This window comes from Anser cygnoides, chromosome 25 (assembly GCF_040182565.1).
Source record: "Anser cygnoides isolate HZ-2024a breed goose chromosome 25, Taihu_goose_T2T_genome, whole genome shotgun sequence".
Taxonomy (NCBI): Eukaryota; Metazoa; Chordata; class Aves; order Anseriformes; family Anatidae; genus Anser; species Anser cygnoides.
The window spans coordinates 1899141-1923986 of NC_089897.1; the positions used below are offsets into that span (position 1 = coordinate 1899141).

The 24846-nt window shown below is 43.3% G+C and overlaps 1 protein-coding gene across 8 annotated transcripts; it reads right to left on the reverse strand.

Moving 5' to 3' along the window:
* Positions 1-2727: 2727 nt before the first annotated feature.
* SLC26A8 (solute carrier family 26 member 8) lies at positions 2728-24732 on the reverse strand. Of its 8 annotated transcripts, none has more exons than XM_013197036.3 (21): positions 24595-24732; positions 23252-23317; positions 22204-22338; positions 19590-19729; positions 19112-19228; positions 17979-18154; positions 17314-17478; positions 16493-16642; positions 15634-15716; positions 15118-15265; positions 14285-14398; positions 13467-13544; positions 12203-12298; positions 11128-11234; positions 9850-9919; positions 8931-9023; positions 8716-8850; positions 7066-7425; positions 5667-5721; positions 5361-5539; positions 2728-4189 (listed from the first exon to the last, which is right to left on the reverse strand). In XM_013197036.3, the coding sequence occupies exons 3-21, from the start codon at positions 22305-22307 to the stop codon at positions 3992-3994; spliced, it is 2568 nt and encodes an 855-aa protein (XP_013052490.3). In that variant the 5' UTR covers positions 22308-22338; positions 23252-23317; positions 24595-24732; the 3' UTR covers positions 2728-3991. The 8 variants fall into 8 exon arrangements, with proteins under 8 accessions (XP_013052490.3, XP_013052485.3, XP_047926935.2 ...); XM_013197031.3 differs by having other exon boundaries at positions 22204-22461; XM_048070978.2 differs by lacking the exon at positions 24595-24732 and adding an exon at positions 24082-24568 and having other exon boundaries at positions 22204-22461.
* Positions 24733-24846: the final 114 nt, after the last annotated feature.

Below are 24846 nucleotides of genomic sequence, written 5' to 3' on the forward strand. Positions count from 1 at the left end.
CTGGGGGGAGGGGGCGGGGCGCCGCGCGTGTGACGTAACGCGGCGCGTGTGACGCACACGGGGCGGGGAATGGGAAAGGGCGGGACAATGAAGGGGGCGTGGCTTGGAGGAAAGGGGCGTGGCCAGGGGCGTGGCCAGGTGCCCGCGCCCGCGCCGGGAACGAGCGGGAAATGGCGGCCGGCTCGGGGGGGGGGGGAGGGGCAGAGCTGGGGGTTTTGGGGCAGGATCTGGGGATTTTGGGGACGAGTTTGGGGATTTGGGGGCCGGATCTGGGGCCGGGGCCCCCGCCGCAGTCCCCTGGGCGCGCGGCCGGGCTGGTGGCACGCAGGCGTTGGCACCACTGTCTCAGGGCGTTACACGTTTCCCGTAGAACTTCTCCGAGCCCCGTTCTGTTCAACACCATTTTAGTCCTAATAAAAGGGTCGTAGCTTTGTTAGGAGCGCTTGCTGTATCCCCTCGGGTTCCTACACTAAGGGGTTTTGGCCCTGCGCAGCCGCCCGGTGCTGCGGGGAAGCCAGCAGAGGGAGTCGCGGCCACCCAGCGGGGCCCTGAGCACGAGCGCTGCGCGTCCTCGACGCCTAGGACAGGGCATTTGAAAGCATGGCCGAGAGCAGGGGCCCTTTGGCATCAGGTTATAAGTGTTTTCCAGGGAAGGTAGGTACGCACGTGGGCGATTTTGGGAGGCAGAAAAGGCCTCTTCATAATTTGTAGGTTTTGCTTTATTACACGCTACGAGCTCTGGGAATGATGCGTGTAGTTCCTCTGAGCCCCTGCAAAGAGTTTTAAAGTGAGAAACTGCAGCACAAAATGTCATGGTATTAACGCGACACAGAAGGACAAGCTCACTCCTAATTTTCAGCCTTTGCACAACTGGGATTCCCAGTAACGGTGAGCTGCAAGACCTCAAGCACGATGCAGTCCCCCCCACTAGTATCCTACAGCAACTCTAGGAAAGTTCCTGCCTCGAAGTCCCAACAGAAACAGCACAAAAACTGCAGGGATCTCAGTACTCTGGCAGCCTCCTCCTGCAGAGGGATGTGGTGCCCCACATTTGTACTAAATGAGCGCTGCAGTTGGCTCTAACGAGGTGTAGCTCCCACCTGCCGGGGCTGCTGCTCTGTTCCATGCTTCCTGTGGCCCGGGGCCAGGTTTCTTCATGTGAGGACTTCACAGACGGCACGTGGCCAGATTGGGAAGGCAACACAGCAAAGCAAGGACGTAGACAGGGATCGCAGACCCTCGGACGCTTGCTTCCACCACCACGTGCCGTCACAATCTGAGCCTCGCGCAGAGGTCTCCTGCAGAAGCAAGATACTACTGGCGGGGGAAGGAGCACCTCCCCTCCTGCTAGGTTTCTTCCCTGACTCTTCTAATCTGGGGTAGCACTCTCAAAGGTTTGCCAGGCCCTAGCCCAAATCCAGCCCTCTTTCCCCAGACAGCCTGGCACTAGCAGAATGAATGCCCCCGAACTGTGCCCGTCCGTAACCGCTCCATCTGGTCCTCCCTCATAGCTCCCTGTGCGGCGTGACACCCCGCAGCACGCTGCCCTGAGAACTGCTGCTGCCGCCACGCTCCCTGCGGCTCCTGGGGCTCCTCCACTGCTTTACGTCTGCAGCCATTCATGCAGCGAAGCAGTGTGTTAATAAAACGCCAGCAGGGTTGGCAGCTTGCACGCGCTTTGCACGGTGTGTAACGATAACGTGCGTGGTGATGTTTTGGGATCTGTGTCCTCTAATTCGCGGTGCAATGGGAGAGCTGCCTGGGTTGCTGCAGCGTGTCCTGCTAGGAAAACATCGTGGCATCACGCTAGCTGGGAAGGGCATTAAAAAGCTGCTGTCTGCACAAAACAACTGGAGTTGTTGCAACTAGGTCAGGTGAGAACATCAAACTGCCTGCAAGCACACGATTACAGACAGGCCTTTGAACTCCGACTTCTGTGGCTTTTTAGAGGTATAGGTGGAGTCCTCGGCCATAAAGTACGTGCTTTGTCGCTTTGCAGCCTGTGTCCAGGGATTTGTGCTTGGCTAAACACAGAAGCCTTCTGTACATGTGCAGGAGCAGAGTTATGGCGCCGTGCAGCTATAAGGGAAAAAGATCAGGATTGTCTGGACTTCCTCTCGGCAAGGTATTTGTTTTGCAACGCAAATCCCCATAATTTGAGAGCTAACATACTGACGTCTGAGTTGTCCCCTGGTGCTCAGCTCTGCAGAGTCATGGGGGTAGGAAGGAAAGATTCCAAGCTCTGCTATGCACGCCAACGAAAAAAATCAAGTCTTAAGTTCGTAGTGCAGACTTTGCGTGGTGCCAACAGCTAGGAATGCCACTTCATCTTAAATCAAGGCTGCCATAGGAGAGCCAAGAGAATCTGGAAGTGAGGGCTATGCTTTTCATGGGGTTTGTATTACTCTGTTTTGAACAGAGTTGAGAGGAGCTTGGCGTGAAGCCACTGTCCAAAACAATGTAGGGAAGCATATGTGGTTTGAGAATTACTCAATACCATTTGAGCTTTCAGTTTTTCCTGTCTTTCAGTCCAAAAGGTATGAGGGTTCCAGCACTCAGTTTCCTTCCCAGTAAGCAACTCAGCACGGTAATGTTCACTAAAATCCTTCGCCATTGCATTTCACACATGCAGAGCTGCGGCTCCCCTTGAGAAACCCCTTGGAAGAGTTTGAAGTTAAATGAAAAAAAAAAAAAGGGGGAAAAAAAGAGGAAAAGAACTCACTGCAGTACATTACAGGTAGTTTAATATTAACATTCCTATTAGCCATCGTATCATTGCTAAAATTTAGCAGCCAGGAGCAGAATTCAGAGGAGCCACCGTGCTATTACTCTACATCAAGAAACCACGCGATGCCCAGCAGCGAAAGTTAGAGCTGTTCACATGTTCTGGAATTTAGCCCAGGGCATAGACCTGTATATAAAGGACCCATCATTTACACCAAAACTTTGCACTGAAATCGGGGCTGAATAGTATATAGACACAGTGCTGGCCACTCATCTGCAATTAATCTCACTAAATAATTTCATTAATTCAATTAATTAATTTCGCTCTTCGCAGTGGGCAATCTGTGCCATGAAATGATCCTCCGGCTGAGGGCATGGCAAAAGCTTGTGGCATGTATTGCTGCTGTAGGTAAATGTTTCTGCTTTCAGTGTAATCCTAGACCACACCTCTGTACTGATAATACTGTGTTAAACTCTACGGGTGATGTACAGAAAATAGAAGTAAGCTGATTTTTTTCCCCAAGTGTTAACTGTGTCTTAGTTTACAATTTTCCTGGCTCTTCAGAACAAAACGAATACATTCTTCCATTCTTCACTATTTCAGCAAGAGAACGCAAAGAACATGAAAAAATAAATTACTGTTTACTGGGATTTAGTTCAGGTAGATAAGACAGATGGAGGGAAAATTACTCAAAGGACTGGCATCATGTTTTGTTAGTGCAGACAATATCAACCTCAGCAATTTGTTTAACAGTAATGACAAAATGCTTTTCTTTGAAGCTTCACATCACTCTACACGCTTCTACACACTTCTGAAGATAATGGAACTGCCTGCACGTAATCTGTCAAGATATGGCAGATGAGTTTTACTTGCTAACAATCAATAAATATATAAAAAGTGCTAAGTTGGGGCATTTAAACTAATTTCTAAAGAATTTCAGGAAAGAAGTGCATATCATTTGTTAGAATTCACTATAAAACTAGGAATTATCTTGTACATTGAAATTTCTCTGCTGTTGCTATTGCCGAATATCATACCTATTTGAAAATGCCTGAGAGCAATAATATAAATGTTGCTTTTTGTTTAGAACAACAGAATTACCGTAGGCATTAGTCAGGCTGTCTATTTTAAGAACTCTGGAACAGAAAAGAAAAAAAAATAACATCAACTGCTGATAAGAACCACCAGAACTGTTGCTTGACAGTACCTTTCTCCCTTCTATTGACATCCCAGTTCCCCAACACTTGCAATTCAGGGATTGCTGGTCTACTTCCATCTCTTCTCCCAGCCTGGGTCCTCGAAATCTGATTGAAAGGATGGAGGATCAAACTGCCGGAGAGAGCTTGGCTCTGCTTCGTTCTGGGCTGAGCATGAGATAGCTGATGGCTCTTCAGGCAGAAATCTGGTGTCAGAATTCCTCGTAGAGGAAAACTCTCCGGTCTTCTCCAAGAGCAAATCTATTTCCTGAAACGTACACAAACATTACTCTAGGCCAAGGGTGGCCAGTCAGTTGAGCAGGTCAAGCGCGGTTCCCATGCCAAGGCAATGGCATGTGAGCAGCAAGAGGGCCACGCTGGCGTGGGAGCACAGGGCAGCCCAAAACCCCAGCTGCTGAGGGAATGAGCCAGCAGGGCTCCCAAGCTGCCAGCTCCAAGCTGCTGCGGGTCCCTTCTGCGCACCTGGCCCAGCCTCGTCTCACAGGGGACTTTTGGGGAACCATTGTCACCTCCTACACGGAAGCTGCTCCGAACCTTTTCCCCAAGTCCCCTAAACAGAGAGTGGTGAACGTGTCCTGACACCTTCATTCTATGGGAGAGAGTCAGGAAGGTCAATACCTTTGTGCTAGACAGCGTAATGCCAAGGTAAGTGAGTTAAACAAGTTGTTTCTTGAGCAGCAGAACACAAGAAACCCATTTTCCTATGGATTTGGATAGGGTTCTTTTTCCTTCATTCTCCCCTCCTTCAGCTAGAGGACCCCAGCCTGGCGGAATGCACAGCACAGTTAGCCAAGGCTGGGTTCGTTTTCCGAGGTGGGGCAATTACTGGAATCTTCTGCTCAGAAGAAGGGCTCTTCCTGGAACTTGCAACTGTCTACCCCATTTGAACTTGGCTGACACAGCGTATGAGCTTAAAAACTATTGCACAGGACTGGCAGAAAGATCACGTGCACAAGCTTCATTTCTTTGGAAAATCAAACCAGTGCTGTCCTTCACTTCTCCCATCAGCCCCAAGGGAGCTGGTGCAGTAACCTCTGGAAATAAAAAGCTTGGAGCTTTTGCTCTGCCCTGGCAGGGTCCTTGCTCTGTGGGAGAAATGGAAACTGTCTAAAATGCCACAAACTCATTCCCTGCTGCAAAACTGGCCTGATTCCTTTCCAGTCTGCACACAAAGTTGTCTTTCCCCAGGCTGGAACACAGGACTCAGAGAAGCAAATTGGATTATTGGTGGTTTGTTGGTGATTTTTGTTTTTTTGTTTTTGTTTTTTTGGTCTCTGTCCATTGCAAACCACCAAATAACTGAAAAATTCAAAAGAGCATCTGCTCTGCCCTACTTCCTCAGTAACACCACAAGGCTTTTAAGTTACTGACAGAGTAATTAACAACACGAAGACTTAAATGTAAGCAAAATATCCTACCTTCTGGTGTTTAGCTTGTAGTTTATCAGCAACCTCTTTTGAGCTAAGTTGTAGCCCATCTGGCTTTTGATGCTTCTCCAAAGCAGCCAGCACGGCATCATGAAGAGTTAGAAAGAACATTCCTTTGGTGACACCTCTGACAAAGAAATCATTCTTCTCAAGCGCTGCAATCACAGAGGCTATAAAAACGGGGGGAAATAAACAGCAGCAGAAGTCACAACAAGCAGTATAACTAAAACATTTCGCTGAAATTTAAAACTTATCCCTCATGATCAGCTAATATTAATAAACAAATACTGTACTCACGGTGACAGCCAGCTATAAGGACCGTAATGCCAGTGTCGTGAAACATGTGGAAGATCTGTGGAAAGAATCCCATACCAGCATCAGAACAATCTTGCTTTATGTAAGCGCACCAGAAGGTAATACATAAATGAGGAAAGAAAAGCTCCTTTGCAATGGTTTATCTCTGAAGAAAGTCCTTGTTCCCGCGTCTCAAATCCCAGGTCTTAGCTCAGCACTAAACAGCCAGAGTGTCCAAGATCTAAATGAGTGTTGACTCCAAAACCAGGGCAGGTCGCTGACCCTCCTACGGTGCACCATGCAGCACACAGTGTTATTTCTTCACTTAAACAAAAACGTCTCACAGGAACAGGCTAACTCGAAACATTTCTACACGCACAGACTCCATGCCCACGTGTAAACAACGAGAATAGGAACCCGTGTTTTCAAGCATGACCTGTAATTCTGTTAGTCTCAATTTTTATGTCCAGCATTTTTAGATGTTTTAACTTAATTTCAAAAGAATCAGATTTTAGAGGGGATTGATTCTCACCATCTTCTCTGTGCCTGGCCCTTTGTAATTAAAAGGCCTCAAAAGAGTCACTTTGAAAAAAAAAAAAAAAGGCCATAAACCTCAATATTTCAGAGAATCACAAGAGAATCACAGGATTTCACAGTATGAGGCTGGAAGGAATCTGAAAAGACCTTACCTCCCTTCCCAAAGGGGAGATCGTTTAATAGGTGGCAAATAAATCTTTAAGGATCTTAGGGAGATCAGCTCAATGCACAATTATTCCCAATAGGTGTTAGGAACCAGTGAAACAGAAATCTTTGAAGTTGAGCTATAGACTTTGAGGGAGCTGAGTAAGAATCCATCTGGAACTGTGTCTTTCTGAGCAGCACAGCTACATTAAATTTATTTTTGCTAAATATATCTCTCCATTGGCTAGGGTCCCCACTTGAAGACTAAAATGTTCAAGCCTTACTTCAAAGAAAAGGCTAATTAGGCATTCAGCAATAAAATCACTCTAAGAAAAGATAACTGGTAGTTTTACATCTTACACTTCTAAAGAAGAGGATTTTTTTTTCTAAGTGTCCAGTTGGAAGAAAAAATAAACAGCCAAAATGGAAAAAGCAAATTAGACATTTTTATAAATATATTTTCGGTTTACATTATTTTAGAACTAGTGACAACGGATGGCAGGTTTTAACAAGTATCAATAATGCGACTTTTGCTTTTAAAAAAATGGCTTTATGGGAATTTATTATTTTCTGAAAATCAATAGCTGAATTTTGCACCCTGAAGGGTCAACTGGAAGATATGTGGATTGTTACGTAGCAGGGCACTCTAGGCTACCAAAAAACATATGATATGGGGTAAACTTTAGGTTCCACAGTTTCGTGCTAGATTTAGGTTGCTTACCTCTTTCAGTAAGTCTGAACCTTGCAAATCCACAAATTGCACCATGCTGAAGTCTAAAATAATGGTGTGAACTGGACACGGCAAATGCACTGACCGTTCCTCCTGACCTAACTGTACCGAGGAATTATCTATTGCAGAGCCTGCCAAAGGGCTAGCTCCTTTCCCTTCATCCTCCTTCTTTTCAGTCTTAACTCCTGCGTTAGTGCCCGGGGATGGAAGCTGCGCATCAGCTGTTCCCACCAGGAGCGCCTTCGAGTTGTGTCTGTCTCCATTCTTGGACCAGCGTACCAAATTCACTGAAGACGATGACGAAGCGCTGCCTGTGTGGCTTCGCTTCACCAGTTTCGCTGTATATGGTATCTAGGATGGAAAATGGAGAGTACATCAGCGGTTGGAAGAACTAGGCCCAGGGGGGTGGAAACTTTTTTTGCTGTATATAAACACTGTAAATCACATGATAGCTCTTCTCTCATGGTAAAAAACACATCTGAAGTAACACTAAATATAGCACAAAGCCACAAGTGTATGCAAAGTAGCAGGTGACTTAAGCAAGCCTCAGATGTGGTTAGGAGAGTGCCTTCAGCCACCAAATAGCACTAGTGGTACCTCACTCTTCCACGTCTTGAAATGGCCTGAGATACTGCCATCTGAATTATTTCTACTTTCCATAATAGAAAAAAAAAGCAAAAAAAAAATGCTTTCTATGGCTTCGTACAACATCTCTTCCCACTCTAAGAAGACATTTTATTTTCCTTCCTCGTATTTTTCGGATACATTGCCTTCCTAGGCAACAGTAAGCTGACCTTTACTGGCTGAGTTCTGCAGACCTCTTGTTCGTCTCCCTTCCTGTATGCCTGCTGGTTCCTGAGTGGACCAATGTAAATTTTTTTTCTTAATAGTTCCAAGTGTGTGGGTTTTTTTAATTATTATTTTTATAGCACAAGACAGGAAAAGTCACCCTCTGCATTTCTGCGCTTTAGAAGATGCTGTTAAATTATCCATCTGCTTCCTAAGCACCTCAGTGCCACATATGTTTTCCACACCGCTGTCTTTCAACCCATTTCTCATACAAGGACTTATACAAATCACATCTAACTGCTTGGAAAATATCTTCTTTTGCCTGAAGTTTCTTTCATAAACTAAGACTTGGAAAATTCAGATAAAGAGGGATATGAGTGACTCTCCAGAAGACGCACAGCAGCCAATTACAGTAAGGATATGAGATAATTGTCCCATCAGGATAATCACAGCTGCCTTTGTGGCTTTTTGTACTCGTTCTTGGCAATATTGGCAGCGGTACACATTCCACTTTCACTCACTTCTTTGGGGAAAAAGAAGAGAATGCCTACTGAAACACCTTGCAAAATCCATTCTCTTGGCTGAGGAGAAGAAGTGAGGATATGTTGAATTTTTCAACTGCTAGTTAATTCACCCAGTAAGCTGAGCTTTTATTGCTCTATCACGAAGTATATATGAAGAAATACAGTGGTAATGTTTGCTTATTTTCAAACAGCAAATATATATATATATATGCTTTATATAAACTTTTACAGCCTCTTAAGTTCTGGCAAGCCAAGAACATTGCCCTCAGTAACAGAAAACCAGGCACCTCGAACAGACAGATTAGATAAATACACTTTTAAAGCTGACCCTAGGTGGTGGTAGAGGTTGATCACAGACACAAGAGCATTTAAAATCTTTGCTTTCCAACGAAGTGTCAGACGAAGAAGCTGAAATGAAAGCCCTCATTTCACTTTGATCTAGAGGCACTGCTTTCACGTCCATCTGAAAGAGAAAAATAGTCTTATTACAGGGATAACAGTAGGTCTTAGAAACCTCCACTAACTGAAAAAAATGGCATTTACCTTGCGTAACAAGTAATTTTTGAAGCTATTCATATTTGCAAAAGAAATGGAAGAACAGCACTGGAAGATTTTGACACCTTCAATCTCCGTTGCCTTTAAGACAAAAGTTGGATCTGTGAGAGTTGTACTTAGCAGGAGCCGTTTTTCCCCTCCTGACTATGCAGTAGACTGCAAGGTGCTATCCTAAGGACAGAGTTTCTGGTAATGTTAACTACACCTCCCACTGGTAGTGGCACTGGCAACATGGACCTAATCATCATAAACAAACCCGTTCCTCTTGTTAAAAAATGTACCTCCAGCAGCTCTATCACTGACGACAGTTGGCTGGTACAATATAAAACCAGCATATTGTTTTTAATATTGCTCACTACAGAAAACACACACTATGCACTTGTCTTACTAACCTTGTACTTCTATTATTCGATCTTTGCAAATCCATCAGCATAACATTGGGCATGTACCCAGGTGGCAAAGCTCTTTACTGCTGTATTGCCCGACTCTGTAGGGTGCAGGTCTTAGCAATAGAGTGTTAAAAAAGCCTGTGCCCTAGCTGTTATCCCATCACCACAAGGATCGGTGAGTCAGTCTAGCACACGCACAGCTGTTATTGTGAAAACATACACAGCGTGGACAAAACCAGACTGAGAAAAGCAGGTCAGCATAAAACACCGAACAGCTCCGGAAATGACCGCAGTGTGGCTTCCACCACGGGGACAACACAGATTGACACGGAGCTTCACGGGGCCTGAGCAGGCTGAGCTAGGTACCTGAGTCACTTCGCTCTCCAGATATTTAAGCATTCTTTAGTTTCAAAGTTTTGAATCAAATGAACTGAGTCTGAATGGCCACCCCCAGGCATTTAAGGGAAAAAGATGCATTGCAGAGAGAAATGGAACATTTGTTTTTTGTTTCCTCTTACAGCTCTGTAGACGGATAAACTTCTATAAATATTCATGTTTGGAATCTGTCCCAGCTCCAGCATCTTCATTCTGAAACAAGATGTTTATTAGGTTTTCACATACAGCAGAGAAAAACTGCATGTTCCTAAAAGCTTGATCTCCATTTCTCTCCTCTTCACTGGATATACCAACCCTAACTTTAGAGGGTGCGAGTACAGCAAATTATTCACTCCCAATCAGCATTCGCTGAATAGGGGAGCAGCACACGAGCACACCCTTAAGGTATGCTGGTGCCTTCAAGAATGTATAATGTCCCATTTCTAGGTCTGGAACAATTGGATTATTGTTATTACACCAGGAAGTGCGTTCGCTCTCCATCTTCCCGCAGCCTTCCTCAAAGCTACAGCTACACGTACAGCTGGAAGCAGTTGCAAGCTCTGCTTAGGGCTGGCTACACATGGGCTAGGTCGGTCCAGAGGTCATGCAGCAGCTTTGGTGCAGCATCTTGCCTCTAAGGAGAATACCTCGGTTTGGGTACTGTGCTTTGCTAATGGTGCTGCACGGTTCTGGGGTGAGTTCTGGTCAGTTCCGTCTTCCAGCTCTCCAATGACCGGACAGGCAGCCACTTGTTTATTCCACCCATAACTCTGAGCAGAGGAATACTGGGAGTTTCAGGCAACTGAAATTCTTCCTGAAAGTATTCTTTCAGAGCCACTCTGGATCAGTTTGATACTTGCAGGAACTGAGGCATTTCCTTGCTTTTTGCACGTTATTCTAGAGGCTTCAGCCTACTCAGACAAGTACTTCCCTATCATGGTAAATATCATAAGGTGTGGCTTGGATTTATGAATGATTTTCCTGGTTGGAACAGCAGCTAACACACTGAGCAATGTGGGCCCAATGTAATCTCCCTCAGCGATTATAGATTAAGTTTATGGATAGAGCAACTTGGTAAATGGCAATGAAGACTAAGGAATACATTTGAAATAAAGACACAACATCTCATTTTATCCCTCTGGAAGCGTGTATACAGATGCGTGTATACATATCACCTCTCCTGGCTGATGCCTACACTACAGGGAGCAGTTTCCAGCTGCACGGCACACCTGCAGAAAGGACCAATCCAGAGCCCGTAGACTTGACGAAATTATTGCTTTGGGATAGTATTAGAGACTCCAGAATGACCTGACTGAAGTGTTTACAAACATGAAACTACTTTTCCGTTGTCACATGCATAGCTATCTCCACAACATCAGATCTCAGAAAAATTAGCATTTTGCTCTAGGAGTTACAAGTACCTGTGTGATCTAATGCTGATTATGAAGAATGCAAGTGCCAGGGCGATCGCTAATCCCACATCAAGACCAAGACGAAGCACTGCAGCAAAAGTTCCAAGCCAAATAACCTTTGAACAAGAGACGGAGTGAACATTAGCCGTAAAATCATCTAAAAATGACCTCCAACTCAGGCCCAGCATTTGAAAATTGAAGAAAAAAAAAAATCTTAGCGATACTCTAGACCCCAGTCCTGGATGTAGTCACAAAGATGACAAGAAAAAGGTGCAGGACCTCAAAACGCATAACTCAACGACAGTTACGGACAAGATGGACTGCCTGCTTTCCTCTGCCCTGCATTTGGGGATATGCAGTGGCTATACAGATGCCTCCACAACTCTGGTCTACCCTGAAGAACAAGGCAAACGTCCAGGTGTGGCTGAAAAAATGGTGCCGAGAACTTCCCTCCTGGTAAGCACTTTGTTCTTGAAAATACAAAACTGCATGGAGGTCCCCAGGTAAAGATTTGGTCTGATGATGCTGAAACCCTCAACCCGGACAGAAAGGATTGATTTCTGGCATGGCAAATAACAGAAGCAGGTCTGGTAGATTTTTTTGATCCTTTCTATCATCAAGTTCAACGTTGGCTAAGCCTTCACAATCCTTAGAACCCACAAGCTGCAAATCTTATGCACAGTTCAAATCTCTGATTTTTTAACAGGGCTTCAGTAATTAAGAGGAGTCACATCATACTGGGGGCCTTTCTCTTAATGAGAAATCCGGAACAAGAGTTAACATATTCCCAACTGACAGCTAGACAATTTCCTTCTCAGGGGATCTGGGAAACAACAACAATGACCAGTTCTCCCTGTATAGAATTGCAAATTGATTTGTAGAGATTTCAGTACAATTCTTTCAGTGGGTATTTCAAAGGATCCCTCTCCTATGAGAATGGCCACTGCTTTGCCTTGCCCTCCCAAAACATGCATTTCTCCCTTTAAGGCACATTACAATTCTTAGGTGTTTTTTTTTGTTTGTTTGTTTCATTTTGTTGTGTTTTTGTTTTGGTTGGTTGGTTGGTTTGGTTTTTGCCACTTACTAAATGATACTTATCCTGTCTCCACAGAGTGGGGATGTCCAGAAATTTTTGAAGAAAAGGTAGCATATTAAATACCACAATAGCAGCCAGTACACCCTGTACAAATCAAAAAAAATCCATCTGATATTTATTGCATCCACAACATGCTAAGGAACAGATATCCAAGACGAACTGCTCAGAATTTAAATCTTATTTCCATATTTTTTATGGATAGGTATAACAGATCTCCTCTGATCTGCAAACCAACATGAAACTAGCGTGCAACTTGTTTGACTTCACAATTACTTTTGCCAATACAACTGGACTTCCTCTTGAAACGCTGTATGTAGTTTCCATTACAATATTCTTCAGTGAATCCCTATGCCTCCTGCAGCACTAGGAGAAATGCCAACATTATCTACAGAATTAAGAGCTGCTGTTTTGAAAAATGGTTTCAATTAGCATGGGCAGTGCATTGCCAAATTTAGGAAGTTGTTTGACACCATTTATTGAAACAGCCCTTCTTAGAAATGAAAAGGAGATTGAAGGGAAGTAGATGTTTAAATTCTGTTTTGTCAGCTAGTTTTGGGAAGGGGATTAATTCTCCCATCTCACAAAGAGGCCAGGAAAAAAATAAGGAAGTAATGCTCTATGTCAGTTGTTCTCTAAGAAAACTTAAAGGAAAAAAAAAAGAAAGTCTAGATAAAAATTTTAAGAGAGAAGTAAAAAAATGAGTACTCTGAACAATCTGAAGCAACAAATGTTTGCAGCAAAAAATGCACAAAAGGCAGTTTGGTAGTGCATATGGTTTTAAAATAAACCGCAATGACCAAGCTAGAATCAGAGACACTAAACCCAAACTCCCATTTCTGAAGATTTTATTTACCTCTTTAACACTAAAGATTTTGAAGCAGAAATTACTTATACAGATGCAAGACAGGAGCTCATGAACGTGTTATACAGTTGTGCAAAAAAGCTTGGAAGATGGGAAACTGTAAGTGAAATACATCTAAATTACACACCCTGGCAGTGAAATTTTAATGCTTTTAGCCAAGCAATTTTAGCTTGTTCTGAACAGTCAGAGATGGGAGAGAGATGCATTGTTTATTATCCAGTGTTTCAGCCTGCTGAGATTTAGGAGAGTTTAAAATCATTGTTTTGGTTTGGTCTGCCCGTGAAACCAATTAACTCTAGAGAATGATATAACCCCGACTGTCCGGGAAATCTTCATACTATGCTTAGGAAGTAAGTAGGCTGCTACTATAACTATTTCATGTTCACTTACATTAGGAATCATCTGAAAAAAGTATCCCAGTTTCAGCGCAATCACCAGCATTATAGTTGCTCCAATCATTGCTGCTAACTGAACAGAAATACTTCATTAGAGATGCCTTCCAGAACCATTTCCTTACTCGTCCTCTCTAAACAAGTAGGTATGCTCCATGTAACAGCACCAATTAACAAAGTCCACAAGTGTGCCGTAATGGATTATACAAATTGCAGAATACTCAAGTTTTCAGTAGATAAAAATTTGGCCTAAACAGACTATTCTTATGCACAACAACGCAGGATTTTTATTTGATAATTTCATTTGAGAAATAAGATACTTCTCTTGCAAGTCAGCCTTAGGAACAAACTTTTTATTAAACAAAATTACTTCTATGATACACTGAGGCACATACAAATATTCAATTAAGAGGTATGATAAAAAAAATATTAGAAATTATAATTATATATTAAACCCTCCCTAAAAAATATTAAGATCACAAAGTACTCAAAAGTTAGGAAGAAGTGGCAGAATTAAGGGTGCTTAAACAATTTTCCATTTGGCTTTTTGGGCACACTAACTAAAATAGAATTTCAAACTGCATGAACACATCTTATTCTCCCTACAGAATTCTGGCTTCCTTCAGCAGACATCACACGCTGTAAATATCCCATAATTACAGTACATAACATACACAGAGAGGGCATGTGAATTCATGTTGCACGGGTATATAACTTTACATCTCACAAATTGTCTGGATGAAATGTCAGCCTATAGTCAATATACAGTGATTTTAGATGAGAGTGTGGAAGCTTTACAAATCCAGCCCAGCTCACCTGTGTTCTTCCACCTGTCTTCTCTTGAATGACAGTTCCAGAAATAGCACAGCTGATAGCAAAGCTTTTGAAAAATGAGCTGCAAATATTGCACAGCCCCACAGCTATTAGTTCCTGTAAAACAGAAACATAAGGAAGTAGAGAAAACCCCAAAATGAATGACTTACCTAAATAGAAGTGGCTTAACAAGAAGTACATTTCCTTCTGCTCACACTTGCTGGTTGCTCAGCCCAGAAAACCTTCTGGGAAACAAGGTCTCCCATTATTAGATCAGTTCTCTTAAAAGGCACAAAGTTTTCACAGCAGAGGATCTCATGGACCCAAGACTCTAATTGTTATTTATAAAGAAATCCACTTAGAACCCCAAAGTTTCCAGGCTAACACATGGCAAATTTCAGTACACCTGAACAAAAGCTCAGTGGGAAAGACGTTCCCTTTATATTTATCCGCAAAGACTACGGGAAGTCAGGGCAGCTTCCTTACTGGATAAATTCCATTCTAACACAGATTCACAACAAGCAAAACATGGAGTACTTCAAAACAGCCAGTACTTACTAAATCTAATAAGCATGGAAACACTGGAAACTAACACAGTTTTAGCTTAAAAGACTCTCAGTGCAATCACTCTGGGTAAAAGATGGCCAATATTGTGGATTTAATATATGTGCAGAAGCCAGCCTTCTATAGGGAAGGGCAACGAGTTGCTACAAAACCGTCAGCTGGCATATTCACTCCATCCGTGCATTTCTACCACTGTCAGGTAACTAGTGGCTTTACTAGCCTGAATTCAGCTCGCTCCTTAGCCTAGGAAGTATGTGCAGCTTTGTTCTCACCTGACTGCTGGAAATACTGTAGTTGTGAAGCGAGGCATACCTCTCTCCAATAAAGACAAGAAGGAAGCAGCTTACAATAGCAAGGGAGAAAGCAGGCATTATGATCTTGCTCAGGTTTGGTATATCTGGCATTGTAGGAGGCAGAAGCCTACAGGATCAGAGAACAGGTAAGTTTAAACCTGGTCTGGGCTCTGTGCACAGGCCATACCCAGGACCAACACCAGAGGCATCACCTAGCACCTCACAGGAGATGCTCTGAATAGGTAAGACTCTGCTTTCACCTCACAAAAAATACAAATTCCTTCTTTTGTGTCTAACAAAACCTGAATCTGATAAAGAAGACTGTAGTTTGAATTCTGCATACGTTCTGAAATGATGATGCAATTAAATCTCTTGAATAATTATTCCTAAAACTGTGCTGCCCAGTAAGAATCAGCCTGTCAGATTTCAAGAACAGACTGAAACATCCTTTCATATCTCAAAAGTATAACCCCGTGAACAGGATAGATAACTAACCTCTGAGGAATCTTACTGACCACAGCACTACTGGATTCAGCGTAAACGTGAATGCGATTGGAAATAATGGTGCCTGTGATGATCTGGGAAAGAAAACAAGAACATTCAGAAATACTTTTTTTTTTTTCTGTTAAAGTAACAATACAAAAGGACTTGCTGTCTGTAATGTTATGCTCTGCCACAGCTGGTGTCCCACAGGCCCCTGTTGGGCAAGTGGGAAATGGCTTCAACTCCAGTGTCAGCAAGGTGGGACTCTTGGTAGCTTATTCCATAGAATAAGAAAAATGGAAAAAGCAGCTATCTTTTAGATTTCTAGATTATCCATAAAAGTCAGAATTTTCATTTCAATAGAAAGTTTGGATTAAAAAAAAAAGAAAATCATCTATTTTCTAGGAAAGAGAAAAGTGGAGAAAACAGCAGCAACAAATACTGCAGAATTTACAGCAAGAACTGCTTCTGAATGTAACAAAATTGAATATCTCCTTCCAACAATTCCAGACCAAAAAAGAAGCATAGTTAGATCAAGACTCTGAAGCTTCGAGTTCATGGTTCTAGTCTCTAATAAAGATAAGAATTAACACGCAGAGTCCTGAACTGGGTTTCCATGGTGGTTTCATCCTATACACTGCTTTTTATTCATGTGGCAATTCACTGTGACTTGTTCTCATGGCCTTTTGTGAGCAGGGACAGCTTATTTTCACAGTAGCAGGGGAAGAACGAAGAAGTTCGTTGCTGAGATCCACCCCACAAATCAATGACAAAGGCTGTTTGTGGTATTCAGCCCCACAACACCATCTCAGACAGGTCATTCCTGAACTGTTCGTTCAGTTATCATGATGGCATTATGGAGAACACTTACCAAGAGAAGTTCCATAGGAAATGCAATTGGACTATGTTTATAAGTTACGCTGATGCATTTACTGATCCATAGCACGGGCAAGCTAAGCGAAAACAGCAGTGTGCTGGTGGCGTTAGCCTTTGGGAGAGCCCGGAAGTAATGAAATATATCCTGAAAAGGAATCATCATACAGAGGATCAGAGGCAGACACTCCAACTATTTTTATATTCTAGAGGATTGACACACACTGCCCGGACAACTGAACCCATCCTTTTGGCTACAAAACTATCTTCAGTGAGAGGAGAGAGATGCCAAGAGCAACACAGTATTTAAAATGAACTATTGGTATCTGCAGAGAAAAAACTGCCACAAGTAACTCAGATCTAGTTTGATCCTTCCTCTCTCTTCTACACCACCTTTCACTGACATTAGTAAAATAAATTAGGAAGACTTAGCATTAACTTGTCTTTGAGTCTGCTTCTTCTTTGTAAGATAATGACAAAGACACTGTGTGTCCAAAAGCTTGCCCACAATGGTCAACTGAGGAAAAAAAGTACCTTTTCCTCTATGACGTGCTCCATTATGAATATAGACATGCTAAAAAGTATAAAGTTACATAAATAATTAAAAACACAGATTTTTCTTCTTGCATGTCGCACAATAATCTCCATACACCGTTCAAGACAACAGGAAGGAAAGTAAACCACAGCTGAGACTTGCACAAATATCCCTTAGCAACTGACTTATTCTGAAATTGCCTTCGATTTCTGCAACTGTTCTTTTTTTGTTATTGTTCCCTACAAGAAACATGCATTTCTTTGACTAATAATGAATTTACTTACGCAGAAAATGTCTCGGGGGCCCTTATGGAAGTCAAGCATGACACCAAAGATAAAGATGAACTGGGATACAATGACGTGCAATGCTGCTGCAGTGAGGTAAGCATCAACAAGAGTCTTCGGCAAGTATTTTGTTACAAACCCCAGGCAGAAGCAGCCTAGCAGCAACTGTATGGGACAAACGAGAAGCGAGATGCAATATAATTAGCTGTGTCTAACCCGCCTTTCTTGTTTCTGTATTTGAAGAGCATGACTCTTCACTGCCATCCACGATGGATTGTTATTTGAACGTGCTATATTCATTATGCACAATTAAGTAAGACACTGCCCAAACAAAATAGGAGTACTTTATATCAAGTGTGGGCAGTTATGTAGGACTACCTAAGGGTCTACATACTGGAGAACTGGTCAACGCAAAGGATAATAACTTACTTCACACGTGGACGTATTAATCATCGACACGTAAATCTGAACCTATCACATCTTCTTCAGACATCCCGAGAGGAAGAGGCAGACCTTCACGTCCCAGTTTGTACAACATATGCACTCAAATGTGCTGAGCTTAGTATTTGTGGTAAGAACATGCAAGCAGTTCCACTTCTCACATTTGTACAGAGAACACACATAAGGATACATCATTAAGGATATAAAATAGATTCATCTTCTACCTGAATGATGCCAGTCAAAAACGTTACTGATGCAGTAAGTGTCAAGGCCTCCATATAACCTTTCGGAAGTGTAGGGTCTGAGAAATTGTCCACTGAACCATTAAAGGACAGCGTTTCGTTGAAATTAAAAGACTTCAGAATGTTTTTCACCACCAGATTTAGGATGCTGAATGAGCCTGGGTTCAATAGAACACAGAAAAGAAAATGAAACTGCATGAGATGTTGCAACAAGGATTTATCTTAAAAGCACACAGCCATCTCTTCACCCCCCCACCTGTCTGTACAGGATGAGACGGTCTATTTTTATTCATATATACAATATTATTCATATATATTTTACTGTTTCTGAATAAGTACCTAAAGTTTCCAAAGTCCCATTCGAAAATCTCGGACTCCTACAATTTTACAAACAGCCTTTGTTTGATCAGATGCACAACAAAAAAATTTGAATGTAGAGCACAAAAATGGATGCATTACAAGGAACTGCCATAAAATCACAGAATTACAGAATGGTTTGGGTTGGAAGGGACCTTAAAGACGATCTAATTCCAACCCCCTGCCACTGGCAGGGACACTTCCAAGTCCAAAAAATACAGTCAGTCTGAGAAAGAACTGCCAAAGAGGCCAGGACTCCACGTATCTACTTTTTATCATAAACATGTAAACAGAATTTTAATAATCTGGTTTCTGAACAAATTAAGAATGTAAAACCATCAACAGCTCAGTCATGGCAACAAACTACAAGACCCCCGGAGAAGACCAGGAGCTAAATCGTGAATCACAGTCACATCCTGAGGGTAAATGGGAAGCAGCTTGCGCCGGCCCTTTACTTTACGTAGGAGACGCCTCCAGTGACATTCCAGCTGTCTCCTTTGCTGTGATGTCTGTGACACAGGAGCTGTGTCCTCAGGGGGACAGGGAGCTGTGTCCTCAGACTTCCTGAAATTCTCACCACAGATCAGCTGCAGAGGGGTGGAACAATGAATTGAGAATCTCTGGGTCTGGACTCTCACCTAAATAACATCTGCATTTTAGATGAAATAGATTAGGGCATCCTGGCGGCTTTTTGAAGCAGCATTGAACACAATCCCCACGTCCTGTTGAAACGTTTTGCAGTACAAAATAAACCTCACCTACTGAGATATGATGCGAGGTCCCAAATATAACATATAGCATCGAGCAGCAGAACGTGGAAAGGAAGCAGTTGACCATTGGCAGAGGTAACCTGGTCAGCCAAATTCCTAACAGCCCTAGAAAGCAAAAATGTAAGTATCAAACAGACCTGATTTTGCAAGCTGGATTTTAAAGACTGTTATTTCATTTGCAATATAGGAAAATGCTGTTATTAGCCTATATTTTGATATAGTTTTAGGAAGACTTTATGAAAAGAGGCAGTGTCCTTTCCTTGAAATTACACTGCGTAACAGATTATAGAACATACGCTTTCTTGCAAATGTGCAAATAAATATGCTAATGATTTAGGGAACTTGTAAATTAAAGTTCCCACATAATCTGATGACATCTGAAAGAACAGAATGACATACAGGCGGTAAATTACGAAAAGGATGACGAAGGAAAGGAAGGAAGAGTGTTTTTTTTCTCTCTGCCTACCTTGAGGAATCTGAAACATCCCAACATTTAAGCCTGCATGCAGGTCCCTCAAGATCCATTCTCTGAACTGATACGAAAAAAGCCAGTTCAGGACAGGGAACGTCTTGCGTATGAACTTTCTGAACCTTCCCCGGGAGAATCTGAAAAGAAACAAATAAGCTAAGCGATATGCAATGCCTTTTACAACCTCCACGCTCTGCAGCCTTTTTGCATGACCTCACACTGAGCAGGCACAGAAGCCACGCTGCTACTGTCAGCTCTCTGCAGGCACCCTACGCTGCGAACCCACACCAGCATTAGCCTTCCCCAGATCCAGCTGGCGCATAGCGTGAGTCCTACATAGGCACCCCTGTGCCTTTGCATTCCATTCAGATGAATCGCAAATAGTCCGTGTGCCATTCGTATGACACCCTGACAGCGCCAGAGCACCGAACGCATCAATTACTTGACCTCATTAACACCGCGGAAAAATAGGAGGTGGTAATTTGATCGCTCCTATTCTGATCAAAAAAAAAACAACATACAAATGCTGCATCTGGAGGGGAAAAAAAAAGAAAAAGCCTATCCCACGTCCAAAAAAAACCCAACAACTGTAAAAGTTTCCTGTATTACATTACTTAGCACAGGGATACAAGCAGGACTTGACCTGGATGACTTATTTTGCCTACACATCTTTGAATCAAAATTTCCAGTAGGTAAACTCTGACTAACCCCCGAGTCCGGTGCTCCTCCTTCCCCTATTTTAATCCCCTGGCCATATTTTCTACTTACAAACCAAATATAAGCGATGCAGTGTCTGCCCAGGGCTTCTGCAACCTTGAGCAGTGGCTGGGGAGACCGAGCCCCAGAGAACATTACAGAGCTGAGTCCCTTCCCGTCGTGTTATTGTCCAAGGTGCCTACACACTGGGCTGCCCAGTGAATACAAAATAGAGAACAGAGAAAACACAAGAGACAGGGAAGTGGAAAAGAAACAGGGAAAACAGCATGAGGAAGCAAGAAAGACATGATTCTTAAATGAGGAGTTGGGGGAGGGAATAAAGACATTTTCTTATTAAGCAGCAAGTGCAGTGATAAAGTTTCCAATAATAATAGCCATGACTTTAAAGTATAATTCTCCTTTCAACCTCTGGGCAAGACTTATTTTATTGCAGCAGGCATTTCTGGGTGGGCAGACTTAACTCTAGATCACGTCATAATTATACACAACTCAAGCCTTTCCAGCAAGTAATTTTGTTTTTCTGACTGCAGATCTTTATCCAATCTCCTTCTTAATTTTTTTTTAATATATGAAAAGACAGTGCCGGGATGGTTGGCTATTGCACAGTCTAAATGATCTCACCATTACAGAAATTAATCAATGGCACTTTTTCAAGGTGAAATGGAAAACTAGAAAGCACAGAAGTGAGTCAAACTATGGTTCCATTTGCCTTCACTTATCACCAGGAAATTACAATGGTTTAAGTAAAACAGGATCCACAGTTTTAGGCTGCAGTCGCCCACGTTGCTGAGCTGATGTAAGAGCTGGCTATACAAAAAGAGGGAAGTCTGGCTCCCCTACTCTCCTTTTCCCTGTGTGTCCTGTCCCACCTGGCAGCATTAAGCTGCTAGATTAGCTCACCACACCTTGTGGAACCTCACCCATAGCTAGACTTGAGTCTCAGGTCCTGTCACGGTCCCAAAATAACAGTCTGAGTTTCAGTATACATTCAGTTTACATGCTGAAACAAAGCTCAGATAAATGATGAATCAGAGATTTTATATTTACTTTCTTATAAGGACTTTGTAGAGTAGACACAGTCATAACCATTGACAGTCCTCTCCACATCCAAAGAGAGATTCAGTCAGAAAACCAAGAGCATTCATGGTCAAACAAAACTAAAAGAGAAGCTGATGAAAGGGCTTCCTATTTTTGATTATATTTGCCTTGCTGGAAGAACACCAGGAATTCTCCTAAGTTGCCAACAAAGCCTGCCTTCTAGTGAGTCTACAGGGCTCCTCTGGCAGAAGAAATGCTTCTGTCCCTGGTATAATGACCAAAAGAGAAGTTTGGCAGATGCGAAAATCAGGCTGTGGAAGCATTAGTGCTGTATAGGCAGTACATTTGCCTCACCCATTCTCCTTGAATAATGTAGGAACATAGTTCCAAAATAATGCAACAGCAGTTTGGTCAATCTCAGGCATACCATTATGCAACTTTCCACGTCCCCAGCTAAGAAGGAACAGAAAATGGGTCTTGAAATTTAAGAAATAGGAGCAAAGTAATGGCACAAATCAGAAAAAAAGAAATTGAAAGCTTGTGTCTGACAGCTGGACCGAGGGGACTACAACTATCAACAGTTTCCCTTTACAATGCATATATCCTTCACGTTGTCATAGTCCTGAAGTGAACAAACACTTCTGCAGATCACAGATCAGCAGCTTTGGTAGTGGGGTGCTAAGCTGTTTGTGCGTGCTTTGGGTACGAGTTCTGTAACTGGGTGATCTGCTTCAGTTATCAATCAGTTTGTCATTTTAATCAGAAGCTGTGGGAAAGTCAGCACCTCTTTTACATTTGGGATTGAAGAGTCTCCTCCATTTCTTTACCCCTGTCCAATTCGTAGTGTAGAGCTCACCTGCAATGTAGCCGTCTGTTCTGTTGAGGGATTTGTAGTTCTCCATGCAAGGTGGAAGGCAGGTTTCTTTCCAAGAATGCTTCGAAGTGCTTCTCTGTCTGCATTTCTCTTTGGGCCCTGTACACTGCTGGCTGCCTGCAAGTACGGACAGTATCGTTGTCTAACTCCATGTGTTTTTTTCTGATCACAGACAATGAAAAACCGAGGAACAGCAAATACAGGAGACCACAATGAAAGCTCTCGTTCTTCACAGTGAGACTGGAATAAAGAAACAAGGTGATTGACTGAAATATCTATTAAAACCAAAACCAACAAAAAGCATAATATGTCCTCAATCCATCCCAACATAATTCCCGTGAAGATAACAGCAGGGATAAGCAAGGCTCTGGAGGCTGACACCCATGAAAGACATGCTGCTCTTAGGATCAGACAAATCAATTGCCAGTTGTAGGAACACCAGGGCCTTCTGGAATTTGCCTTATTCCTACTCTGTAGGGAGGACCAGCCTGGATCCCCTCCATTATATGATCCCAAAAGCAGGCCCGTGTTAAGGGAACTGAATGCAATCTCTCTCCATAAACCTACCACAGCTGAGGAAACGGTTTGAATTTTCCTTGTTTCCATGCTGGAGGAAAAAGGCTTAGTTTGAATCGTACAGAGAGCTGCTAAATCTGAGGCCGTACAAATGCCGCAACTTGCTGTATAAAATGGGTATCTGATACCATTCAGGTTTTTAAATGCCCAAAACATTTGACTCACGTTCCTGAGCTTTTTAATACCTGGAAGGAGATCTGAATTCAATCACTATCACTCGGAGTAGGTAAGATGTGAGTTCCCAAAGCGAATACGCTATATGAGTAAGCAAAGGTCCAGTGCAAGAGCAGAGCTAAGATATTCTAAAGTTCTCATACCGACAGCTGAGGCAGAATAAAAATTCAAATCCAGAGCTACCAAGTGAAAGTACAGAGCCTACATATGAGAAAGGTGGTGACGAGCAGGAACGTATTTTGTGGCTATGGGCAGAAGAAGGAAGGAAAAGAGGACTCACTGAGCGAGCAGTAAGTCTTGTCAGAATGCAGACTAAGTATCTAAATTGTCAGAATGCAGACCAAACCTAAAAAAAAAAAAAGAGAGAGAAAAAAAGAAATCATTGGGATTTAAGCTTTCTCCTCATATTTCATTTCCTGAACTGCCAGGATCAGTTTGTACAGGTTTAGTGCTTTGCATCATTGAGATATGTGACTTCTGATACAGCTCCAGGCACCCTGACACAGTATTTACTGTCTTGTAAGACATATCCACCAACACGTCCGCACACCCCAGTCATTCTAAACCACAGAAACAGATGGCTGTAAGGCAAGTCTCAAACCATCTCCAGGGCACAATTTCTTCCTCTTTTTAAAGCGGAGATAAATCAAGGTCTTCCACAGATGAGTTTAGATCTTCAAAACCAGTACAAGCTCTGGAAGCCTTAGCTGTTTATGACATCTTTGAGCACAATCATCTTTTCAAGGTAAGATAACACAACAAATAAGAAGCTAGAGATTGCAAATTAAAGGTGTTAAACCCCTCAGCAGGTTAGGAAGTCATGACTTTTTGGATGCAAGCAGTGGTAAACGTTAACTCTAGCTCATTCCTGTTATTTAGACCTCTGTGAGGTCCCAGCAGCAGAGGACAGCGTCCCGCTCCGGTGGGCTGTGTAGAGAATACTATTTTTGACACAGAAGCCAGTATTTTAAAAGTGGGCTTCCAAATTCCATTCCCGATGCGTATTGCACAATACTGCTAATAAGACTCAAGCCTGCAATCGAACAGCAAGCGGCCCTAATCCCCAAACCCCCACACTATTTATTTGCTCTGACGTCCTGCACTTACTACCTAGCGAAGACACTTTGGGCTCCACTTCAAACCACGCTTAAGCTGCAGCACTTGAGGATTTCACTTGGTTTTAAGTACATACTTGAAGGACATACGTATCTTTGGTACTGCCAGGCCTCTTACAGCGCTGGGAAATAGCTTGTTCTCCATGCGGACACAGAAAGATAGGGAAATATATGGGGAAATCTGTGTGAATCAGCTTAGCTGTCCTCATCCCTAATGGCGTGAAGCCGTCTCGAGGGAACAAAGTGTCCTCAGGAAGTTTACCAACGCTAATGAATGAATTAAAACCAACACACACAACTCCAGAAGCACACGAGGTACACCTCACAGGCCAACTCAGGCCTGCACAACTGCTGCTTTCGCTCAATTTTTTTCACACGTTTTCCTTTATTTTCACTCCAAGCACCGCCTGGGGCTCCGTGACCCCACGGAAGCGAGCACACCACACGAGGCACCGCCTCGCTTCCCCCCCCCCCCCTCCGCCATGTCGCGGCGGCTTCCTCCCCTCACAGCTCTTGTGGGGCCGCCGTCGCGATTGGGGCCGCTCTCGCGATAGCTCCGCGTCGGCTCCATATTGGGGCATCTCCGCCCGTAGCCGGGGCCGGGTTATCGGGGCCGGGAGGCGGCGGGGGTCGGGGCCGTGGCCGGGGCCAGCCCGGGCTGCGCCGCTCGGGGGCCGGCTCCCGTCCCCTGTCGGCTCCCCGAGGCTCTCCCACCCCGCACGGTTCACCGGAGGAGGGGAGAAGGGGACGGGGGAAGGCG